This window comes from Podarcis filfolensis (assembly GCF_964270895.1).
Source record: "Podarcis filfolensis genome assembly, chromosome: 14".
NCBI classification, from domain to species: Eukaryota; Metazoa; Chordata; class Lepidosauria; order Squamata; family Lacertidae; genus Podarcis; species Podarcis filfolensis.
Window position 1 is genome coordinate 39477246 of NC_139616.1, and position 21812 is coordinate 39499057.

At 45.5% G+C, this 21812-nt stretch overlaps 2 protein-coding genes across 2 annotated transcripts in view; one reads left to right on the forward strand and one right to left on the reverse strand.

The window, feature by feature from the left end:
• LOC310748725 (uncharacterized protein) overlaps positions 1–15153 on the forward strand; it is a 35604-nt gene extending 20451 nt beyond the window's left edge. Inside the window, exons 15-27 of the mRNA XM_083584568.1 lie at positions 1209–1427; positions 2433–2643; positions 3525–3732; positions 4946–5089; positions 5799–5955; positions 7042–7121; positions 7589–7712; positions 8421–8501; positions 8642–8743; positions 9762–9889; positions 10687–10786; positions 11948–12067; positions 13965–15153. Of these exons, the coding sequence (XP_083440694.1) occupies positions 1209–1427; positions 2433–2643; positions 3525–3732; positions 4946–5089; positions 5799–5955; positions 7042–7121; positions 7589–7712; positions 8421–8501; positions 8642–8743; positions 9762–9889; positions 10687–10786; positions 11948–12067; positions 13965–14051 (1761 nt within the window). The 3' untranslated portion in view covers positions 14052–15153. The remainder of the gene's footprint in view (positions 1–1208; positions 1428–2432; positions 2644–3524; positions 3733–4945; positions 5090–5798; positions 5956–7041; positions 7122–7588; positions 7713–8420; positions 8502–8641; positions 8744–9761; positions 9890–10686; positions 10787–11947; positions 12068–13964) is intronic.
• Positions 15154–15194: 41 nt separating this feature from the next.
• On the reverse strand, positions 15195–21345 carry THUMPD1 (THUMP domain 1 NAT10 acetyltransferase adaptor). Its single transcript, XM_083585364.1, has 4 exons — positions 21022–21345; positions 20227–20404; positions 19720–19968; positions 15195–18253 (listed from the first exon to the last, which is right to left on the reverse strand). Exons 1-4 carry the CDS (start codon positions 21250–21252, stop codon positions 17967–17969), a joined length of 945 nt encoding a protein of 314 aa, XP_083441490.1. The 5' UTR covers positions 21253–21345; the 3' UTR covers positions 15195–17966.
• Between the last annotated feature and the right edge of the window lie 467 nt (positions 21346–21812).

The following is a 21812-nucleotide window of genomic DNA, read 5'->3' on the forward strand; positions in this document are numbered from 1 at the left end:
GCCAGAGGCTCTTTCCATCTCTGGTGGTGCAGGATGACATCTTGTCTAAGCCAACTGCCTCCAGGTAATAATGGCTTGCTTGATTTTGAGTTATTGGTTCTTCCATGCACACCCTGAATTTTTTTGCGATTTCTTATCTATCCTTGCAACAGTCCTGTGAGGTAGGAAGGTTGCCTAGCACGAACTTTCTCATCGCTACTCCTACTGCCAAACTAGATGTGATGCCACACTTTTTTGAAAAAGGGAATAACTGGCAGGGGGCTGATCTGGACCAAGAGAATGCATGAGAGCTTTATGGAAGTTGCTTTAGACTGCTTTTAGTATTGTGTTGTAAGGTTGTGTTTTGCTGATGTAAACTGCCCTTCAGGTTGAAGGGCAGTTAATTAATAATAGTAATCATAAATGATCATAATGTAACTGTTTGCCCTGTCCGTAATACTGATTACAAATGTTAGAGATATTGGGTTCAGTTCCCATACAAAAGGTGCATCTAACTAATTCACCATTCTCAAAACAATATGTGAATTGAAACGTAGCCGTCCGTTGAAATTTGCACTTCTCCAAATTTTGCAATACATTTCTCAGACCAAATAACGAGGACAAAAATGAATATGCTAGCAGAAGGCGTGCAGGCTTGCATATATTAGTGAAAATAACATACAAAACTTCATTGTGTTACCCGGGGCTTAAAAAAAACCAAAAACCATGAATTGCTGCAGAAATGCTGAGAAATGAGTTTAAGATTGGGAAAATGAGACCCTTAGAGGGGCAAAATTGACAGATCCTTCCATCTGCTAGTCAGGGATGTTGTGCTTGCATGCCCTGTGTGTCTATTTTGTATTCTTTTTAAATGTGTATACTGTTTTTTGTGCATTTAACTGTTTTTTTTTCCCATTTTTATTGTTCATTCCAATTGGGTAGAAGGCAATTAATAAATTGTTAATCATCCTCATCATCCTGCATTGCATATCCTATACAATACAAATGCAAATAAACATCCAAGACAGAGACATAATAAATAATAAAAAAATACATTTGGCTGGAAAAAGCTGGCTAGAACAAAAATGTCCTTAGTTATTTCCAGAAATTATAAGTAGTAGCTAGAGGAACTGGACTAGATGACATCTAAGTCAACAGTTCTATGGTTCTATAACAAATAATGATTCGTTTTCTCTTTTCTTGAAGGACCAAACCACCCATGATCTCAGGCCCACTCACATTGCAACATGCAAAACTTACTCAAGCTCAAAACACTCAGGCCTGTCTGGAGCTGCCAATCACTTTGCAGGGCATTCCAGAATGACAACAAGAGGTTCGCTTCACTTGACCTTTCACACTACGAAGCTATTAACCGGGGTGACAAGGAGGTCCCAGAGTACTTTAATTTTGCAAGCGATGTGCTGGATCAGTGGTCCAAAGCTGAAAAGGTAACCTTCCTCCCCACTCAGGGTAGCCATTTCCTGCTTTACTGGGGTGATATGCCAAGACAGTGCTTGAATTTGAGAGGAAGGGGGGGTCCAATAAAGAGAGACGCCTCATTCCTGGCCTCTGTCAGTTTTTAGCCAAATTGCATCCCCTGTAACCTTCAGAAAAGAGTAGCTAAGTGTCTCAAAAGATAAGGCGACCGGGAGCCCTCAACCCACTTAGCCACTTAGCTAGGCAAAAACAGTCATCTTTCACCAGGTCTTTGGCTTTTACTTACCCATGTTCTCTTTGAGTGAATGGGATGTTTTAATCTAGCTCATGGGTAGGCAAACTAAGGCCTGGGGGCCGGATGTGGCCCAATCGCCTTCTAAATCCAGCCTGCGGACGGTCTGGGAATCAGTGTGTTTTTACATGAGTAGAATGTATCCTTTTATTTAAAATGCATCTCTGGGTTATTTGTGGAGCATAGGAATTCATTCATTTATTTCCCCCCCAAAATATATATAGTCCGGGCCCCCCACAAGGTCTGAGGGACAGTGGACCGGCCCCCTGCTGAAAATGTTTGCTGACCACTGTTCTAGCTTGTAAAAAACAGCTCTTTTTGATTTTTCTTTGTTTTATTTTTCTCCAGTTTTAACGTATCTGTTTGCTTGCTTGTTTTTACTGTAAATCACTTAGTTACTTTGGTTAAAAAAAGAGTGACCAATAACAACTTATTCTTGTTATTGTTGTTATTATTGATATTATTACCACTGCTGCTGCTATTACTCTGTTCTGAAGGTTGCTTACACAAAGCTTACGTGGTGGTTAAACTGTGCCCAGACTTTACTGAGCATTCGTTCCGATTTGTTTGCACAGCCTGCATTTACGTATTGATAAAAGGGCTGGAGACTTACTTTAATTTTTTGCAAAGGGGGGGCAGGGGGCTGCTGTTGTATGATACAACCTTATCTATAAAGTCTCTACCATAAACTGGAGAACACCCTGAAACTGATGCTGTTTTGCAGGATGGAAGCAGGACATGCAATCCAGCTCTCTGGTGGATAGACGGCAAAGGAAAGGAAGTGAGATGGAGCTTTGAGGAGCTGGGAGTCCTGTCACGGAAAGCGGCCAATGTGCTCTCTGGCCCATGCGGTCTGCAAAGAGGAGACCGTGTGGTTCTCATTCTGCCTCGAGTCCCAGAATGGTGGCTGCTGAATGTGGCATGCATTCGGTCAGGTAAGCACATCTTGGGTGCTCTGGAAACTTGAGAAACTGCTGTGGGTGCCAGTCACAAAATGGCCGCTGTGGGGTTGTGTGCTGTATGACATAAGTTGGCTGCTGCATCTAAAAAGGAGTCAAAGACGCAAAATGGACCATGCAACAGAGGTTCTCCACCACTGCTAAGCAGGTCTGGGCCGGCGTTCCGTCTTAGAAGAAAAGGGGTGTATAGTCCATCCGTCCCCACATACACTTTTCTTCTATACGCCCAGGGATGGAAAGAAGAAAAAGTCCCATTGAAAGAAGAATGGATAATGAAGATGATGGACTATGTGGAGATGGCAAGGCTGACCAGGAAGATTGGGCACCAAGAAGATAACAAATTTAATAGAGAATGGCATAACTTTATAGAATATAATATTAAAGAACATTGAAAAACTTTAAAAACATTTTCAGGATTTATAACACTTTACATAACAACGGATAAAAATGAAGTATAACAATTTGGATAAATGTAATTATATGCAAGTTTGACCAAACTGCAGGAGGCAGTGGAAGGCAATGGAAGACAGGAGTGTCTGGCGTGCTCTGGTCCATGGGGTCACGAAGAGTCGGACACGACTAAACAACTAAACAACAACAATTATATGCAGTTTTAAAAGGTGAATTTTGGAAGCCAAGGGAGGGGTGGAGGGAAGTCTGGGGGTTCAGGGAACCCCATAAAGGTACTGATATGACCATGGTTTTAGGAAAGTGTGTGTGTGTGTGTGTAAAATGTTTTCCTTGTTGAATCTTTGAAAAAAAAAATTCTAAAAAAGGAAGAAAAGTGGGATAATAAAGTAAAAACAAAAGTGAATCCATAAAACCTAAACACCATTTTGAATGTGTTGGTCTTCTAGGGATTGTGTTCATGCCAGGGACACCTCAGCTGACGGCCAAAGATATCCAGTACAGACTCCGGGTTTCGAAGGCCAAATGCATCATTACCCATGACACCTTGACCCCTGCAGTGGACTCCATTTCATCTTCTTGCCCCTTTCTGAAAACAAAGTTGCTGCTCTCCGATGGCAGGAGGGGGGGCTGGCTGAACTTCAAGGAGCTGCTTGAGTGAGTAACAGTGGCTTTATTTATACGGCAGGAGAAATGTCCTGGTAGGGTTCAGAACCGGCAATGAACCCACATCTCAACATGCATGTTCCTCATTGCTTCCTCCAAAGAATCCTGGGAAATGTAGTTAAGGCTGCTGAGTTGTTAAGAGACCTCTTCCCCTCAGAATGCTACTATTCCCAGACTGGCTTAGCAATCAATTCCTCTTTCCAGGGGATGCTGGGAACTGTAGTTCTCTGAGGGGAATAGGGGTCTTCTAACAATTCTCAGCACCCTTAACGCCTTACAGATTTTGGGGGGGAAGGAACGGCTGTTTATAATATTATAGAATCAGAGAATTATAGTGTTGGAACGGACCATGAGGGTCATCTAGTCCAACCCCCTGCAATTCAGGAATCTTTTGCCCAATGAGAGGCTCAGACCCACGACCCTGAGATCAGAGGCAGATTTAGGGGAGTGCACCCAGTTTGGCCACCTTGGGCACTGAGCCAAGAGGGCACCGCAAAAATGACTTAGAATGGAAGGCGAGAGGTGGGGGCGGGCACTGAATTTTGGCATCACACAGGGCACTGTTGAAATTTGAAATGTCAAAGTTCGCCACTGCTGAGATTAAGAGCCTGATGCTCTACTGACTGAGCATAATAGTACTTGAAGTGTATGACTGGTGACCACAACTGGGTTTGGAAAACCACCTGCCCTATAAGTTCCCCACAACTCCTCAGAGCTCCTGATGTAGCATCGCTCTTGGGCATTATAGGAAGTTAAAATGGCAGACAGCTTCCCTGATCTGGCCACTACTTCCAAGAATATTGGTGGTGGTGGGTGGTAAAGTCCAGGAGACCATCAAACCTGCAACCAGCTCTAGCAAAGGCCCATCTCATCCAACACCTTGTTCTCACAGTGGCCAACCAGATGCCTCGTGGGAAGTCCACAAACAAAATCTCATTTCAGCTGCCCTTTCTTCACTTGCAATTCCAAAGCAGTGGTATTCAGAAGCATACAGTTGCTCATGAGTGTCTGAGAATGAGCATCGGCACAGGAGGTTCATGTGACAATTGCATGACACAAAGCCACGTTAATAGGCTCCCACAGTTGGCACTTATGAGGCTAGCCCCTGTTATAGCTTCTGTTTGCACCCTCTGCTGTACATTTAAATACAGAAGACTTGGACATTCACCTCCTTGACCTGTCACCCTTTTTGACTTTCTTGAAGCGTGGCCCCTTCTGATCATAGCTGCGTGAAAACCAAGAGCGATGAACCAATGACGATCTACTTCACAAGTGGAACTACGGGGTCTCCAAAAATGGCAGAGCATTCCCAAAGCAGTTTAGCTCTTGGATTGGCATTATCTGGAAGGTATAGTTCTATAATTTGCTTGTGTTTTTATAAATCTCCAGGAAGCATTAAAGCGTTAAACTAACTCTCTCTCTCTCTCTCTCTCTCTCTCTCTCTGGAGCAGGGATAGACAAATCATTTTTCAGTTTTCTCAGTTTCTCATTTTTTCCAGTCTTAAATTTGGTTCTCCATATTTCTGCAGCAATCTGAATTTAAAAAAAAAATCCTTGCGACAATTTCAGTGACAATTTCTCCTAATAAACACAATTTTGTATGCTATTTTGACAAACATACACATTTTGACAAGTACATTTTGAATACTGTTTACGTGAATATGTGCATATATATATATGTGCACACTTTAACCAAATGTAATTCTTTTTTTTTTTGTACACACTGCTGGGTTGGAGGGCTGCCTTGCAAAATTTAGAAAAGTGAGGATTTTTCAGGATAGTGGTGTTTTGGTTCGCCTATTGTTTCCCAAAGTGTGCATTTGGTAAATTCAACTTTTAAATGCAAAGTGAATCAATTTTCTTCCCCATTCCCAAGTTCAAGGGTGGAGAAATTGAACCTGGTGGGCAAAGAAAGTGAGGTTTGCAGGCTGCCACCCATCAACTGATCGTTTCCGTATCCCATATCCTCTCTGAAAGTCTCTGGGCAGAGTGAAAGACACAGGTTTTCTTGTACATATTAGTGCAGGCTCCCATCTCTCAACTTCTGTCTCTCACAGGTCTTGGCTGGACATAAGACCTTCAGACATCATCTGGAACATGTCCGATACAGGCTGGGTGAAGGCAGGCCTGGGGAGTGTTTTTGCCCCATGGCTTCGAGGCGTCACCGTCTTTGTCCACAGCATGCCCCAGTTTGAGCCAAGAGAATTCCTAAATGTAAGAATATAAGTCCTATCTTGGGGGGGTGTAAGCTATGTTTCACACTCTCTGCCAACTGGGTAAAAAAACAACCCAGACTATGGAACCTTGACCAAGTGAAGTGACCTGCAGGTTGATGGGATGCTGGATGCTATGAGATGATGGGATGCTGGATGCTATGATCCTATACACGACTGTGGCCTGATGGGAAGTCTTGCTCTCACGCTTCGCTCCTGCACATAATGCTGCACAAAACGTCCCAATACTAAGACATTCACTCACCACCTTAAAATGTCCAGTTCACATTGAGTTCAGGAAAACATTGTACTTTGACCCGTTCTTAATGCATAGTTGATCGCATCTACGGAACGTGATTATTACGCTCTTGTAAGTTTCCTATATCAATCATTAGTAATTGTTTTAAGTCTTATTATATTAATCATTGGTTATAATTTAATTAGGAGGTCTTCATGCCTGCCTAGTCCTGTGCTCCCTTTCCCAGCCTTTAATCTATTGGTGATTAATGCAACCTTTGCTTTGTACTTGTGTTGACCAATCAGCAATAAGCACATATGTGGCAATGCTGTAATATTCAATAAAAGGGACTCCCCGAGACTTGCTCGAGAGATGCCTCCCAGATGACACTCGCTACCTGTCTGTCGTTATTTCAACCCAACAGCAGGTCGCAGCCAGAGGGCCAGTGTGGCCCTTCAGACCTCTCTGTCTGGCCCTTCAAACTCTCCCCTGGCCTACCACTTCCTGACCCTGCTTCATAGTGTTTTTCCTGGTTGGGAATGGATCCTTGAACTTTGATAGTGCATCTTGTTTGGCTGGATGGAGGATAGACAGTGGAGTATGCCAGCATGTGGATACCAGCCGGTATCATGGTTCATGGTCCAGTCACTAACTCCTACCCTAACCCATGTTGCAGAATTGTTGTGAGGATAAAATGGGTTCGTGGAGCAGAGAGATAATGAACTCTTCCTAGGGCTCTTTGGATAAAGGGAAGGCTCAAAATGTGCTCTTGTTACCCACGAAGCGAAATATAATTTTCATTGTGAATTTGTGCTTTTCTTCCCACTCTTCCCTTCCTACTTTCTCTAGACTCTCTCCCAGTATCCAATAACGACAGTGTGCAGCGCCCCGACAGCCTATCGCATGTTGGTGCAGCATGATCTTACCAGGTACCCTGCATTATTGTTTTGCATCGGGGATGTAGGCGTTCTTTTGTGATTGCCATCCAGCCTTTGGAATGGAAAACACCCCACCTGTATCTGCCCACCACAATGATCCTCCCAGCCTGCGCATCAAAGTGCTGCAATCCTGCATCTAGCGCACTATGCACCAATGTGCTGGTGGGAAAAAACACAGCATCACCAGTGGCGTAGCATGGGTTGCCAGTGCCCGGGGCTGCACGGAGGAGGCGGGTGGGAGAGAAATGGACGGAATATGCGTGTGCATTCAACCTCCTAATGGCGTCCGCATCACCGAGTGATCACAGCCACAGAGATAAGAAAAGAAGTTTTTCCATTGTCTGGAGAGGTCACTTCCTGGTTCACATGGAGAATCCATTTTCAATGGAGCCCAGTGACATTTTATTTTTATTTTTTTAAGGAAAGCACTGTGACTCCTTCCTCTTATTTCTATTAAGCTACAGGTTCAAGAACCTGAGGCACTGTTTGACAGGAGGGGAGCCGCTCAACCCAGAGGTGATGGTGCAATGGAAAAGGCAGACGGGTCTGGATATCTACGAAGGCTATGGACAGACTGAAGTGGTAGGCCCAATTTAGTGGGTCAGCATAGCAAGTGAAAGAAACCGGGGCACAATGTAACATCCTTTGTTGCTGGAGCAAAACGAGAGGTGCTTAATGCAGTGGAACCCTAACCAAGTGAATGTGCTTAGACAAGGTCATAATAACCATCATCGTTAATTTGTTGCATATATATCCCATCTTCCTTCCTAGGAACTCAAAGTAGTGGACAGGGCCACATTTCCCAGAGTTCCCTGGGAAGAGGGTTTTCCTAACAGCGTTCACCATCCTTAGTGAACAATTGCTGCCAGGATTCTACGAAGGAAGCCATGACTGTTTAAAGTGGTATAATACTGCTTTAAATGCACAGTGCAAATGGGGCCTGGTATTTGCATAGAGTACGCCCATTGAAATAAATAGACCTCAATTAGCCATGCCCAATAATTTCAACTGGTTTACCCTGAGGGGAACTTTGTTAGAGACAGCCCATTTAAAAGCAATCAATTAAACAATAATTTCAGAGTTGTCAAGACAGTATCAAATTGACAGCCATCAAATTCCTGAGCAAACAGGAATGTTAATAATGAGGGCATTCCACAAATGGGGAGCCACCGCTGAGAAGGTTCTGTCACAGGTCTGTACAAACTGAGTTATCTGCTCGAAATTTTAAAGTGGAATAAAAATGCAACTTACAAAGGTGATCAAGGGTTTGAAAACTTTTGTTTGCTGCAGGGTATTATATCGCAAAATGAGAAAGGGAAGAAAATTAAACCTGGGTCCATGGGCACACCAGCTCCACCATATGATGTTCAGGTAAGAGGGCAGCTAATTTGTCAGGTGGGTCTAGTGAAAATATGGAAACAAGAAGAGTTTCAATAAAGTAGTAATGATATCTGTGTGTTTAGAGGTGTTCCCCCCCCCAAACCATAACTGTACTTGCCTTTCCCCCCTAGATTATAGATGAAAACGGCAATATTTTGCCTCGTGGGGAAGAAGGAGACATTGCCATTAGAATAAAATCCAAGAGACCATTTTGTTTCTTTTCCTGCTATGTGGTAAGCAGTTCATTTCTATGCAAGACAGTTCCCTCTGTATAGTTTCCGGAAATCAAATCAAAGCAGCCGTTTTGTTTTTCTTGCTACATGTTAAGTGATTTATATACAACACGTTTCCCCTTTTAATTTTCGGTATGTCAAATCTAAGTGGCCATTTTGTATTTTCTCTTGCTTCACGGTAAATTTAGATGCGAGTTCTTTCCCCTCTCTAGTTCTGTACACCAAATCAAATCGGCCATTTGGTTTTTTCTCCCTCGTTATATGGTAAGGAGTAGCAATTCTCTGTATGTCAATGTAATTGCAATGCGATGGCAACATTTTTACCACCGTAATCAGGGGTGGGGAACTCTTGCCCATGAGTTTAAATAGGCCTGCCAAGCCTACCCATTTGGTCCACAAGGCTGCTTTGCAGCTGGGCCAAAGGGACTTGTGCAGCGCTGTGCAAGTCCTTATAATCAGCTGGTCAGCAGAGTTTGAACAGCACAGTACAGAGAGCAAAATGGGTCACCTGATGTCATTGTGGTGTCAATGTCCTTATATTAGGATACTGGATTAGATGTGGCAGTGTCTGGATTGTGCAGGCTCTCCTTATGTTCTTATAATTGCAGCCTAAGGGGGCCATTGCAAAAAATGACCCCACTCCCCCCATAACTTAACCAATTCCTCAATTCTAAGTGTGTTCGAAAGCATGCCAGTGCAAGTAGATAAATCGGTACCGCTGCAGCAGGAAGGTAAACAGCGTTTCTGTGCGCTCTGGCACTCGTCACGGTCCTCTGTGCGCCAGAAGCAGTTTAGTCATGCTGGCCACATGACCTGGAAAACTGTCTGTAGACAAATGCTGGCTCCCTTGGCCTAAAAGCGAGATGAGTGCCGCAACCCCATAGTCGCCTTTGACTGGACTTAACCACCCAGGGGTCCTTTACCTTTTTTTACTGCAGGAGTAGGAATTATTTCCTAGGTAAGAGCAGCAGCCACAGACTCCTGATTCACATAGACATATCATTGTGTTTATTGTAAGGATAATCCAGAGAAAACTGCTACAGTCTTCCGTGGGGATTTCTACATTACTGGAGACAGAGGGCTAATGGATGAAGATGGATATTTGTGGTTTGTTGGGCGATCCGATGATGTTATCATCTCTTCTGGGTTTGTACATTGCAGAATGTGTTACTACAGAGAGGAGCAAGTATTTGTTAATATTTCTAGGCCACTTTCCCACTGGTTAGCCTTCAAAACAGCTAACTGATTTTTAAAGCAAAATGACAATAGATACAAATGCACAAAATACACAGGAAAATGAGAAAGCAAGTACAGTGATACCTTGGGTTAAGAACTTAATTCGTTCTGGAGGTCCGCTCTTAACCTGAAACTGTTCTTAACCTGAGGTACCACTTTAGCTAATGGGGCCTCCTGCTGCCGCCGCGCCGCCACCGTGCAATTTCTGTTCTCATCCTGAAGCAAAGTTCTTAACCCGAGGTACTATTTCTGGGTTAGCAGAGTCTGTAACCTGAAGCGTCTGTAACCTGAAGCATCTGTAACCCGAGGTACCACTGTACAAGGGGAAATGGCTAATTATAAAGAAACAGAACACAACCAGGAAGCAGATAGATGACTCAAGGCCTAAGGCCTGATGAAATAAAACAGTTTTACTAGTACATCATACCCTCCAACATGTCCAGGCCCAAAACTGGGACTCACGTCTTCCAGGTGAGTTACGTGATCTGCACAAGATCGCGGCCCCAAATAAAGTGCTTTTGGGAGGTGAGATTGTGGCGTGAGGTCACACAACATTGCTGCGCCCAAAATGGCTGCCATGCTTACATATGAAAAAACTGTCCTGGTGGCCATTCCTTGTCACCAGTATGGCAACCGCATTCTGAATTAGCCGTAGTTTCCAAGTCACCTTCAGAGTCAACTGGCCTTTTTGTTGTTGTTGCTTCCAGGTATCGTATTGGGCCTTTTGAGGTGGAAAGTGCTCTAATTGAGCACCCAGCAGTGGTCGAATCAGCTGTGGTGAGCAGTCCAGATCCTGTCAGAGGCGAGGTAATGAAATGCTAAATAAGAAACTCAAATCCTATTTAATGCACGGCCTGGGAATTATGGTTGTCTACAAGGCAGAGGCTGACATAGGATTTGCAGACTACAAATGTTCCCATCTTTGCATGGTTTCATCTTTACAGGGTTACCAACTTTTTTGGATCAGTGGGAATATTGGGAATTTTGGGAAAGTATAGGAATCGGGGCATTGGGGAAACAGCAGCTGCTTCACAGGGTAGGGCCTGAACCACTGGATTCAAATTACAATGAAGGAAATTCCAACTAACATTAGGAAGAATGTTCTGATGGTAAGAGCTGTTCAACAGTGGAATAGACTCCCTCAGAAGGTGGTGGACTCTCCTTCATTTTTAAACAGAGATTGGATAGCCATGTGCCAGAGATTCCTTAGCTGTGATTCCTGCATTGCAGGGGGTTGGTCAAGTTGACCCTTGGGGTCTCTTCCAACCCTACAGTTCTGTGATTCTACACAGGAACAAAGGAAGCCCTGAGAAAGAGGGGAAGATGCTAAGTTGGAGTTCCTGCAGGAGAGTGACTTGGGCTGTGTTCACGCTCCTTTTTAATATGCACTCACTGCATTTACAGTGCCGGGTTCTTTATGTGTTCACATGACATTATCCAAAAGGCTTATGTATCCTGTTGGATGTGTTGTTTCTCAAACCTGGCTTCTCCCTAGTTAGAGTCCTTGAGATGCTCCTAATTTGTCTCTAGCTGAGATTTAGACACATTTTCATAGGGTAAAGATGCCCAACCCACCTGTGTGTACACAAATAGAAATGAATTATATTAATGAAGCCCTGCTGATGTAAACACCTGATGGCAGGGGGAGCTGTGAAATGCACCAGGATGGGGACAACTTCACTATGCTCTAAGGCAGCAATGGAAAAACATCTAAACATGGAAAGCATTCAGTTCCCATCAAGATCCTTAGCAATTTTCAAGTTGTTGTTGTTTGCAGGGGGAATGGGCGAAGGAACACCCATGCTCTGGTATAGAAACAGCAAAATTTGTTCCTGAATTAAATTCCTCTCCATATGGTCCTAAAGTCCTCCTGAACGTTAAAAAAACAAAACATTCCCCTTTCATTATTTATTGCTTTTGATCAACTAAACGTTGCAACATGTACTGATTGTTTTTTATCCTCCTTAGGTGGTGAAAGCTTTTGTGGTCTTATCTCCTTCCTTTGCATCACACAACCCTGAGAAGTTAACCCTTGAGCTGCAAGAACATGTCAAAAAGGTGACTGCTCCATACAAATATCCTAGAAAGGTGAGTTAAAAATGGATCCCAAATAATATCCATGTTTGCTTTTAGTATGGACAGGCTTATCAATAGTGAAGCCTGTGTGGTCAGGAGCAGGATGTCTGTGAATACTAGTTCCTTAGGAGGGGGCTACTGTGTTTGTGCCTTACCAAGGACTTCCTGAAGGCATCTGATTGGCCACCAGGAAAAGGAGGGTGCTGGGCTGAATGGAACTTTGGTCTGATCTATAGCAGGGCTGCTGTTCCCATTTCAGCTTCACCCCTTCAGTGGCCAAATAGCATACCGTATTTTTCGCTCTATAACACGCACCTGACCATAACACGCACGTAGTTTTTAGAGGAGGAAAACAAGAAAAAAATATTCTAAACGAAACAGTGGATGTATGATTTTTGTGGTTCATGCTGTGGCCACAGACGTGATCCGACGGTGAGTTTGGGGTAGCCCAATGCAAAAATCCTGAGGATCCACGTGGAGCCATGCTTTGTAACCACGTTTTTGCGCCATTGCAGCCCCATGAAACAGTGGGTGCGTGTGTGTTTTTTGGTGCAGGCTGTAGCCATGGATATGCTATGTGATCTGATGGTGAACTTGGGGTGACCCAGTGCAAAAATCCTGAGGATCCATGTGGATCCGTGCTTTGTAACCACGTTTTAAGTGGGGAGGGAAGGAAAAGCATTCAAGGGACAAGGAACACGCGTGGGGTGTGTGGAGAAGGATGCTGCTAATAATGCAGAAGAGGGGTTTAAGGGGAGAAGGAACACGCGTGGGGTGTGTGGAGAAGGATGCTGCTAATGATGCAGGAGATGGGTTTAAGGGGAGAAGGAGCTCATGTGGGGTGTGTGGAGAAGGATGCTGCTAATGATGCAGGAGAGGGGTTTATGGGGAGAAGGAACACGCGTGGGGTGTGTAGAGAAGGATGCTGCTAATGATGCAGGAGAGGGGTTTAAGGGGAGAAGGAGCTCATGTGGGGTGTGTGGAGAAGGATGCTGCTAATGATGCAGGAGAGGGGTTTATGGGGAGAAGGAACACGCGTGGGGTGTGTAGAGAAGGATGCTGCTAATGATGCAGGAGAGGGGTTTAAGGGGAGAAGGAGCTCGCGTGGGGTGTGTGGAAAAGGAGCTTTTCGGTGAGCTGAGCGGGGAGGGGGGAGGGAAAGAGCACTGTTGCTTTAAAGGAGCCAACCAGACAGCAGCCACTTACAGCAGTGTAAGCAGCTCCTTTCCTCTCCCGCTTTGCTCCTTCTCTCCCTCTTTGCTGCTTTACGCAGCTAATGGTGAATCCCCTGCAACCCAAGTCCTGCTCAGCGGATCAGCTGAGACGCTGGGAGAATCGTAATTTCCCCCTCTCCCTCATCCCGTGCCCTCCTGTCCCCAGCAGCCTTTTAAAAAACTTTTTTACTGGTTTTCACTGCGCTCGTGGCTCAGAGCCCTCCTGTGCCCTGCCGTCCCTCTGCAGCCTCATTGCTCCGTTTAGAGAGCGCACGGACCTTTGCTAGCTGAGGCTGCAGCAGCTGTTGCTGGCTACACGGCGCTTTTCCGGCTCGCTATGGCTCCCGTTTGTCCCTCCTCGTGTGTAAGCGGCTGCTGCCCACTTTGCTGCCATGGCTCTCCTTCCCTCCCTCCTCCTCGGCTCCTCCCCCTCCTCCTGGCTGTAAAGCAATCAAAGCTAGAGCCGTGCAAAGCCCTGCAAGCGGCTCCCGCTTTGCTTGACTGACGGCAGCCATGGCTCCGGTCGAGTGCATTCGCTCCATAACACGCACAGGGATTTTCCCTTACTTTCTAGGAGCAAAAAAGTGCGTGTTTTGGAGCGAAAATTACGGTACTCCGATTTGCCTAACTTTAACGTTTATAGGCATTTGCAATTTAATTCTGGTGCTTCTTTTTTTTTCTCCTTCTTCCATCAGATGGAATTTGTCCAAGAGCTGCCAAAAACCATCACAGGCAAAATTCGAAGAAATGTATTGAGGAAAAAGGAGTGGGGACCCATTTAGTTCTGTGCTGAGGTTAAGGCAAGAGTTCTCCACCATCAGCATTAGGCTGGCATTTAAAATGTGTAGAACCAAGTGTGTGCTAAACTGTGTTAGCTTTAAGAGTATTTAGGTCACAATGTGGGCAGATGTTAAAAGTGATCACTGGATTCCAAACTATTTAATAGTACCTAACACATGCAAGGTTCAGATTAAAAAGGACAAGCAGGGGCTGCAACAAAATGTTGTAGCCAATGGATGCTCAGCTCTTATCAGGAATACCCCAGTTTAGGGTTCCAGGATATGATCAGCTGTAAGAGTGGGGTGAGCGTAAGCAATTCCCCCAGTGTTGCTTTTTTTAAAAGAAAACAGATTTTTCTTTTGTACTTTTTCTGCAACCTTTGAAGTTCCACCATTTGTGACAGTCACACACCCCCTTTTGTTTCCCAGTGGTCCCTGTTTTGGCTACTTTCCTGTTGGCACTTGCCATCTGTGTTTACTATTTAGAGGGAGTGATTTGTTAGAAGGCTTCTCTGGGCTAATTTGTCATGAAAGAATATGGGTGTTGCATACAAGCCTAGACCTGAGCCTGTCATTTAAAATATGCCTTATAGCACAGATAGGGAGCCTGTGGTCTTCTGGATGCTGTCTGGATTCTGGCTGCCATCAACCCCAGCCAGAATGGCCAGTGATCAGCTGACAATGGGCATTGTTGTTTAACATCTGGAAGGCAACAGGTTCCCTACCCTGCCTTTGAACTGATGTAGGAAGCTGCCTTACACCGAGTAAGACCTTCTCACTTAGAATTAGACACAGACTAGCAGAAGTTTTTTAGGATGTTGGACAGGGGCCTTTCGCAGCCCTTCCCTGATGTAAGGGCTTGAACTTGGGACCTTCTGCATGCAACACATGCTATAAGCTGTACCACTGAACTGCAGGGGTTGGGCTAGATGACCCTTTGGATCCCTCTCAACTCTACAAATCTATGATTCTGCGATCCAAGAGGCAATACTGAGCTAGATGGACTCCTGGCCTTATCCCACTTCATATATTCCTTTTATATAAGACAGCAACATTGCATTGAAATTGCTTGTTCCTTTTTTTAAAGTCGCAATTTTACAAAGTATACTTAGTCCTCGACCAAACAAAAAATCACAGAGGAATGGCTTCAAACTGAAACAAAATCAGTTTAATAAAAAAAAATGTACAAAAACAAGACAATATACAAAACAGAATCATTATTTTTTTAACCTGTCTCAGATGTTCTTCTACTACAAGGATTCTTTTCTGAGAAGGAAATTCCAAATCGAAACTAAAGCCAAACGCATGCAGGCAGCTTGTTTTAAAAAACGAAGTTTAAAATGACACTGCAAGACCTAATTTAATAAAGAACCCTTCCCAAGCCCCATACAACACCTTCGATCTTAGAGAAAATACACCCACTCCCCGCAAAAAAATGCTTTTTGTAGCTCCCCAGTAGAACTAATGCTCTGGTGTCTCACTCCAGGCCTATTTTGTCACTTTCCCAGGCCTATAATAATTTCTTCCCCTAACAACCAAAAGAGGTTCAAGTTTCTGTCTGCTCACAGCCCTCACCTTTCAGCTGCTCAGCCAAGGATTTTGTTGCTCTGGGAGCAAGCGCCCTGAAACTGCCTGGAAGTATATGTGACAGAGAGCTGACTCTACCAATTTTCTGATGGGGCCAGAAACGGGAGCCTGGGAGGCAAATTTTATGGCCCAAGACAGAAAAGCAGTGGCAGATCCTTCCCACAAATGGGCCACAAGGCCGTATCTCTAGGGTCACAACTGCCTGCTAAATGGAGGGCAGGCATTCCCCTTTAAACTTCCCACCTCTAGTTTAACAGTGTGACCCAGTGTTAATGGAAAAGTAGATGCAGCAACCCCACACTGGCTGCTGTGGGGCAGCCCTTTGCTCATAAATGCAAGACACTGGTGCTGCTCTTTTCCATAGGCTACAGAGACGAATGTGAGACTACCATGGCCAGCTCTCCTAGTTTTCAAGGGTTAGATGAGGTATCGCTGCAGCATTCCACCTATGTGGGTGCTTCAGGGAGGGGGCATACTATGTATCTGAAGCCAGGGTGGGAAACCTTTGACCCTCCAGGTGTTGCTGGGACTGCAGCTTCCAGGCTGGCATTGATGGTAGTTGGGAACTGGGAACCCAGGTGTTATGGGGCTCCACCAGGAAACCAGGCCTGCAGAACAGAAGAGCCTTTCATACAGACCTGCTCTTCATCAGTCAAAGGCCAGAGTTGTGTGGCCCTGCTTGTGAGACCACTGGCATCTATGCTTCTCCTGTCCCTCCTTTCTTTCTCAATCTTCAGAAAAGGGTTTTGCTTAGGAAAGGCAGTCACCCATGCTGGATTATCTGGCTACAACATCCTCCTGGAGCAAACTCACCTTACCTTACCCTGTATATGGGTTCATTAAGCAACATTCACCAACACGCTGCTTGGCACAAGGTGGCTAGAACCCCCCAGGTCTAGGAGGAGGACACAATGCGCCCATTGGCAGAGATGGTGGAGAACTGTGTTGGTCTGTTAGCTGCCAGACACATAAGCTAAAGGTTGCCCACCTTGCCTGTGGAAACAACTCCAAAAGGCTTATTCCCAATCTCTGCAAACATATTTCAATACAGTTTCATTTCTCTCTCAACTTACTCTCAGATCTTTTGTCTACTTCATGGTTGGGGTGTGTGTGACTGTGGCCCTCCAGGTATTTCCTGGGCTCCAGCTCCCATCAGCCCCAGCCCATGTGGCCCATCATAGTCAGAGATGATGGGAGCTGTAGTCCAGCAAAAGTTGCAGGGCCACAGGTTCCCCATCCCTAATCTAGCTGCTAATAAATCCCTACCAACACATAAGGTATATACTACGCATGAGGTTTTTATAAAACTTGTGTTTTTTTAGGCATTTTAAAAAAAACCTACTCCCTCTTCACTGCACACTGCTATGGTTTTACGAAGTGTTTGTCCCAGATCCTGAATCAACTCTGGATTCACAATATTTTAGAAATCTGAAGCATGTAGCCATGGCCAGGCCAGTGTGACAATCTGATTACGGCTTGCATCAGTTCATTGGCTTGAAGATAGCATGCTTGCCCTATACTGACCAACAGTTGTTACCAAACAAGGCAGCAAGAACCCACACAGATAGTGTTATTTGTCTGTAAACAACCGTACAAGAGATGCTGCCTGTGTCTGGATTTAACACCAACAGCAAATGAGAAATAGCGCCTTTTAAGTAGCAGTTAATGTTGATGAAGGGGAGGGGGGTGATTCAGCAAAATTAGGCCAAAATCTCATTGTCAAAAGGAACTCAAGCCTTGGTATGCTTTGAGTTTCACCTGTCTCGTTGAAATTTTTACAGAGACTCACATTTGCTGGACTGGAGCTAGAGGCTTGGTTCAGATTTCATATCTAAAGCACAGTGTGACTGTCAGGGTCCTGCCTTGGGGCTCACCAGCTCTCAACTCTTCCTTTGTATGCTCTGACTTCCTCTCCAGAACTGGAAACCCATTTCAAGCCATGTGTTCAAATCCAGGTTTGGGGTCAAACTCTGGTTGGCTGTAACCACCAATCTGCACAAATCGAGGAGGAACACCCAACTACTGTTACCAAAGACTAGGAAGCAAGGGAACACCCTGGAGCTTGCAATCAGGAGACGGGAGCTCTCAGTTTGGCTGTGGCTTCTGATCAGAGAGCTCTGTTCTCCTGTTTGCAAGCTCCAGGCTGTTCCCTTGCTTCCTAGCCTGTGGCAACATTTAGTTTGATGTTCCTCCTCGATTTGTGCAGATTGGTGGTTTGGCTAAACAGCCTAACTGCCATAAAGCTATAAAAGACAATTAAAGCACACCCACATCCAATTCACTGACAGCCATCCTTCAGAGTCTCTCCCCCAGTAAGTTTCATGAATGGTCCTAGTCCTTGTGATTGTCGCTGGCCTCTGCCACTTCAGTCTTCTCCTCCACTTTCTCCTCAGTTGGTTTTTCCCCATCCAGGCCCCCCTCTTGGGACACTTTGGAAGCATCCTGCTGCCCTTCCCCTTCCTTGCTCTTCACCACTTCCTGGAGATTGTACTTCCTGAACAGAATGTAGTCCTTCACCACACTCAAGCAGCAGATGTTCTTTATGATGCCCACCACGATGGTGAACTCGGGGTTGCTCAGATCAACTTTGTTTTCTGGGTTGAGATGGCCAACGACTCCTGCCAAGGCAACAAAGAAGGGTTGGGGAGGCAGAAAGCCCTCTGGTAAGCCTGGAGAGTAATACTTTTGATCAGCCACAAATGAAGAGATGGTGTCCCATAAAGGCTAAGAGACTATGGACAGAAGAAGAGCTCTGCTGGATCTGGCCAAAGTCCCATCTAACCCCACATTCAGTTCTCACAGAGGCCAACTAGATGCCTCTCTGGGAAGCCCACCAGCAGGACCTCAGCACAACAGCACTTGCCCCACTTGCGAGTCCCAGAAGCTGGTATTCAAAGGCATACACCCTCTGACAGTGGAGGTAGAACATAATCTTATTCTCCAAATTTTTCTAATCTTCTTTTGAAGCCATCCAAGATCACATCCACAACATACATTTAAAGCACATGGCTTCCTCCAAAGAATCTTGGGAGCTGCAGTTTACCCTTCACTGAGCTACAATGCCCAGCACCCTCAACAAACTACAGTTCCCAGGATTTTTTGGAGGGCACCATGTGCCATAAATGTATAGCATGGATGTGACCCAAGTTGGTAGCCATAACTACCTCCTGTGGTAGTAAACTGCAGTTTAACTGTGTGCTGCATGTCTTTAGCAATCCATCATCTTTTCATCTTCGGCCACTTAAGAACAGCCTGATGATGATGGCCATACTTGGCATGATGAGAGACACACATTTTATTTCAGCTTAAGTATTTAATACCTTCCTCTTCCATACAAAGGGAATGTATCCAGATTAAGGCTGCAATCCTCTACCTCGGAACAAGGCCATCTGAACTCAATGGGGCTCACATTTAAGGATACATATTTTAAAAAATACACTGTTAAGTTGGTTGCTCACAGGTCCGCTGAAATCAATGGGAACTCAATTAGCTTAGGCTGCAACCCTGCGCCCATTTACCTGGGAATAAGTCCACTGAACTTAATGGACCTTACTTCCAAGCAGGTATGTTAAGAGGGCTGCATTGTTAGTCTGGGTCCAACCCACTGTTCCACCCCACCCTGAAAGCACTAAAGTTAGAAATGAAGATCTAAAAGAGAGATAGGGGAGCTGAAGGACTCCAGATGTTGCTGGACTCCAACTCCTATCAGCCCCTGCTACTTCAGCCAATGTTCAGGAGGGCCACCAGTTCCCCATCCCTGATCGAAAAAATCTGGCAACCAAAGTCATGTGAAAAATAGTGGCTGAGAGATATGACAGAGGCAAGGAAAATGGTGCCCTGGAATCTGCTTTCAGTCTCAGAATAGAGCCCCCAGTCCTTTTCACACACAAATCCTACTTGTTCCCCCTGCCCTAAGCTTGCTTTGTTTCAGCAACCTAAAAGCAAAGAAAAAAATCACCCTATTTTTTGTTGCTGTTATTAAACAACTGGGAGTCAGAAACCCTACTACAAATCCCCCAGAGATCCTCAACAGGTCCTGACTTACCTTCTGCCTATTCCTGCTACTAGAAAATAAATCACTTACCTGCCAGTTCTTTGATGACTTCTTCCCGGCTCAGGTGACTGTTATTTCGAGCCTTGTAAACAATCTGAAAAGTGCCTTTACGGGGACTTTTAAACCAAGGTTCAAAGAAGGTCTCTGAATATTGTTTCATGTCCTCCAGGAAAGCTTTGCAGGTGCCCGAAACAGGCAACATACGCAAGATGACTCTGGTCTTCTTCTTCTTGGTGGCTTTCATGTCCTGCAGGATGTGGTGCACCAGCTTCTCAGGCTCTGCAAGAAGAAGGCAGTGAGACTTTTTCACTCATTCCTCTGGGTGAAGAAAGGGCATCTCTAACAGCATGGAAGTCTACATGCAAACACAGGGAGATGCCAGTCCCAAAACTGGGCAGAGCCACCTCTTTTCTCTCTCTTTCTACCACCCCTCTGTCTCCCCCTCTGATGTCCATCATATTCCACTTAGTGTATTCAGGGCTCAGAACTTATGCTCTTGCCCATTATGCTACCTCTTCCCATTCCATGCATGCTTACCTACACCCAGCGTCCTAATGAAAACGACATTGTTGGCACCGCTCTCCACCGACTGGAAGCGTCGCAGCTTCTGCTCTGTTGAGGTGCGAATCTGATCGACTTCTTTTTTCAATGCAGCTTCAGCATCATCATCGTCCTCCTCATTTCCTGACAGTCTGCTCTCATCTTGATCTGTGAACTTTACAGACACATGCACACATATTGTGTTAGTCAAGTCAACTCAGCGAGGAAAGCTTCTTTAGAGCTGGTACAAGCTTAAATTCTTATACAAATTTGGTAGGTCTCTCCTTTTTAAAAATAAAAATAAAAATCAACACAGGCGTGTTAAAAAAACAATTAATACGGCTGTGTTAAACAATTAAACTCAGGTCTCCACAATTTCTAATGGTGTTAAGCAAGAGAAAGTTTCCTCTAGTCATTTTGTCATTACCACGCACAGCTGTATGAATTTCTATCATCTTATTTGCCGTTTCTCTTAAACTAAAAAAATCCCAAACGCTGCAACCTCTCCTCACGGGGGCGTTGCTTCATTCCCTTGATCCTTTTTGGTCGCCCTTTTCTAAAGCTTCCCCAGCAATATCCGTTTCGAGGGGACACAGTACAGTGGTACCTCGGGTTAAGTACTTAATTCGTTCTATTCCAAAAGCAGCTGCACCACAGATTTGCACAAGGGTATTACGATTCCGACGGTTCTTCTCTCCCCCACTTTCCCAAGCGATATCTAACTTTATAGACTCCTATCGTGCCGCGTCTTGCTCCCCTTTCCTAGTCGAACCCCCAAAGTCCTCTTCCTACCTGCTCGGGCCCGTAGAGCTGCTCGCCATACTCGCCCAGCAGGCTGTAGGCTTCGGCCACGCACTTGCGCTCGTTCATGTTGCAGGTGATGAGGATGCCGCACATGCCGGGCTCCAGCTGGTGGGAGCCGCCGGGCCGGGCCCGCTTGGCCGCCTGCAGGTACTGCGCTTTGGGCCGCCGCTTGCGAGAGGCAGCCGGCGCGGCAGCGGGCGGCGTCTCCACGGCAGCCATCGCGGGCGTCGGGAAAGGCGAACCGCGGAGGCGGCGTCAACGGCTGGTCCCGCAACGGCGCGCGTGTCGGCGCCCTTTCGATGGCGTCATCGGGACGCGCCGGGGGAAGCACCATAGAGATAGGAAACAAAGCTTTATAGATAGAAAATATTAGCAAGTTTAATTGTTATTCATTTATTTTTCTGCCACGGAGCGGGGCGTGTGGACCTGCGGTTCTGCTGGTGCTGCCGGACTACGACTCCCCCATCGGCTTGGCCACCAGGGATGATGGGGGCGGTAATCCGACAGCATCGGGCCTACGCCTATCATAGAGGCGCCAAGGGATAGAGAAGCGCCGCTCTGTAGTCATAGAGCATCGAGGCTCTCCCTTTTACTCTCTGTTTTTGTTAAAGGATAGAGGTGCTAATGAAGCGAAATGCGGGAATCGGTGGCTTTCCTTTAGGCTGTGCATTTCCTACCGGAAGTACAGGCCTTAGGCTTTCCCTGTCTCCATGGCAACAGGCAAACTCTTATCCGCTACGCAGTTCCGCGCTGTCAAAGTAGTTTTCCGCCGGGTCCTT

What these genes read in the sequence shown, in the direction of transcription:
- THUMPD1 (XM_083585364.1), bottom strand. Translation starts at nt 21,252, where the DNA reads ATGGCTGCCGTGGAGACGCCGCCCGCTGCCGCGCCGGCTGCCTCTCGC. An exon ending in CATTAGGACGCTGGGTGTAG is followed by an intron (nt 19,969 to 20,226) that starts GTAAGCATGCAT and finishes TTCTTCTTGCAG; the next exon opens with AGCCTGAGAAGCTGGTGCAC. An exon ending in AGTCATCAAAGAACTGGCAG is followed by an intron (nt 18,254 to 19,719) that starts GTAAGTGATTTA and finishes TTGCCTTGGCAG; the next exon opens with GAGTCGTTGGCCATCTCAAC.